Source organism: Poromitra crassiceps, assembly GCF_964638095.1.
Source record: "Poromitra crassiceps genome assembly, chromosome: 11".
NCBI lineage: Eukaryota > Metazoa > Chordata > Actinopteri > Beryciformes > Melamphaidae > Poromitra > Poromitra crassiceps.
In genome coordinates, this window is record NC_139643.1 from 34,368,516 (window position 1) to 34,370,050 (window position 1,535).

Genomic DNA, 1,535 nt, shown 5'->3' on the forward strand with positions numbered 1-1,535 from the left:
GACTCCATAACCCGATGGGTGGCTATGTCCATATTTGTATCCACTCTATAGAGCTGAACAGTCACGTGACGTCTCCTGCCCTGGAACAAAAAATAAAGACGGTGGGGGGGGGGGGGGGGTATTTTTTTCTTAATTTTTTTGTTTTTGCTCCAAGTGAAATGCTTTATAGTCACTCATGATTCAGTAGGTCGCTGGTTGGCTTGGTTCCAGTCTTAAAACTTGTTGTATATGGATTTTTCTAAATGTCTATGGAGAAAATGAATGGGGAACTCTCTCCCGGGGCAGGAGACATCACGCGACTGTTTAGCTCTATGGTGTGTCCACAGAGTGCGCGAGCAACAGTCGTCTGGTCGGGACCTTCCTGTGTGTGTGTGCTCTGACGGTGCTGTGCGGGCTGGTGGTGGTGGCTGTGTCCAGGCTGATACTGCAGAAGAGAGGCTGGACAGCAGGGGGCGCCGTTGAGGATGGAGGCTACCACCCCACTGGCAAGGTGAGTTCACAGAGGTACTCTGAGGCTGAACGGAGAGTTCCACCACTCATATATATCACTTCTGTCTCAGCATGCGTCTCAGTCTGTCCTGTCAAATTGTCCTATAACTTCTACCAGCTTATTCACCTTAAATTGTTCTGGATGAGCATGTCAGCTAATCAGCCCATCAAACCATATTTCTCCCTTCAGTTTCACAATCATATACTTGAAAATTCTGACACTGAATCTTTCCATGGACCACCAAGTTTATGAGATGAAATGATAAAAAAAAAGCTATATAAACATCTCTCAATCTAGGTTAAAAGAAAAATCTAAATTAAGATTCTTCATGTACTAAGACAGAAAAAGATGCTGTCAGTGGTACAGCTGTATTTTACATTTCCTCTCAGCTCCCAACTCAGTGTCTCTAGAGTAAGCAGATCTGTGTCATTACAGTGATGTACAGCACCACTGAGAATTCATTGAGAAAGCTGGGAAAAGTGAGTGTGTGATTTTCTGGGGATATGAGAGCCTATTCTGGATTAGATTGATTATCCCCATTTGGAAAAGTCTTGTTTGATTGTAAAAGTTCCCGTTCATTGTTGATGAAATTGGGTTGATCATCTTGATGACATCACAGATTATAGTCTCTGTAAATATTGATATAACGCTTTGGAAAACTAATTTGAATTCTTAAATTGAGCAGAATTCCCTTCTAATGTTGCAGTAATATTATACTCTCCGGTAAATATTTACTATCATCTGTGAGTGTTTCAAGTGTCGTAAAGCTGAAAATATTCCCTGCCAGATTCTGTTATATAACACACACTCAGCCTGTTCCTCTGATGTTGACCCTCTCTGAACACCCAATGGGAAACGAGGGAGTGTTTATGTTTGTTTGTGTGTGTGTTACTGATTGTGTATTTCTGTCCCCCTTTAGGACCTGTCATACATTCCTACAACCAATGAGAAGACGGTTACCTACAGGAGGGACCACCCAACTGACCGCCCCGTAGAGATGCACGTCCAGGTTCCCAAGATGCCCTTCAACGACCCCTGGCAGTGA

At 43.3% G+C, this 1,535-nt stretch overlaps 1 protein-coding gene across 1 annotated transcript in view; it reads left to right on the forward strand.

Moving 5' to 3' along the window:
* LOC310784752 (integrin beta-8-like) overlaps positions 1 to 1,535 on the forward strand; it is a gene marked incomplete at both ends in the record, with an annotated part of 23,071 nt that extends 21,536 nt beyond the window's left edge. Inside the window, 2 exons of the mRNA XM_083645787.1 lie at positions 327 to 490; positions 1,410 to 1,535. Coding sequence (XP_083501913.1) covers positions 327 to 490; positions 1,410 to 1,535 — 290 coding nt within the window. The remainder of the gene's footprint in view (positions 1 to 326; positions 491 to 1,409) is intronic.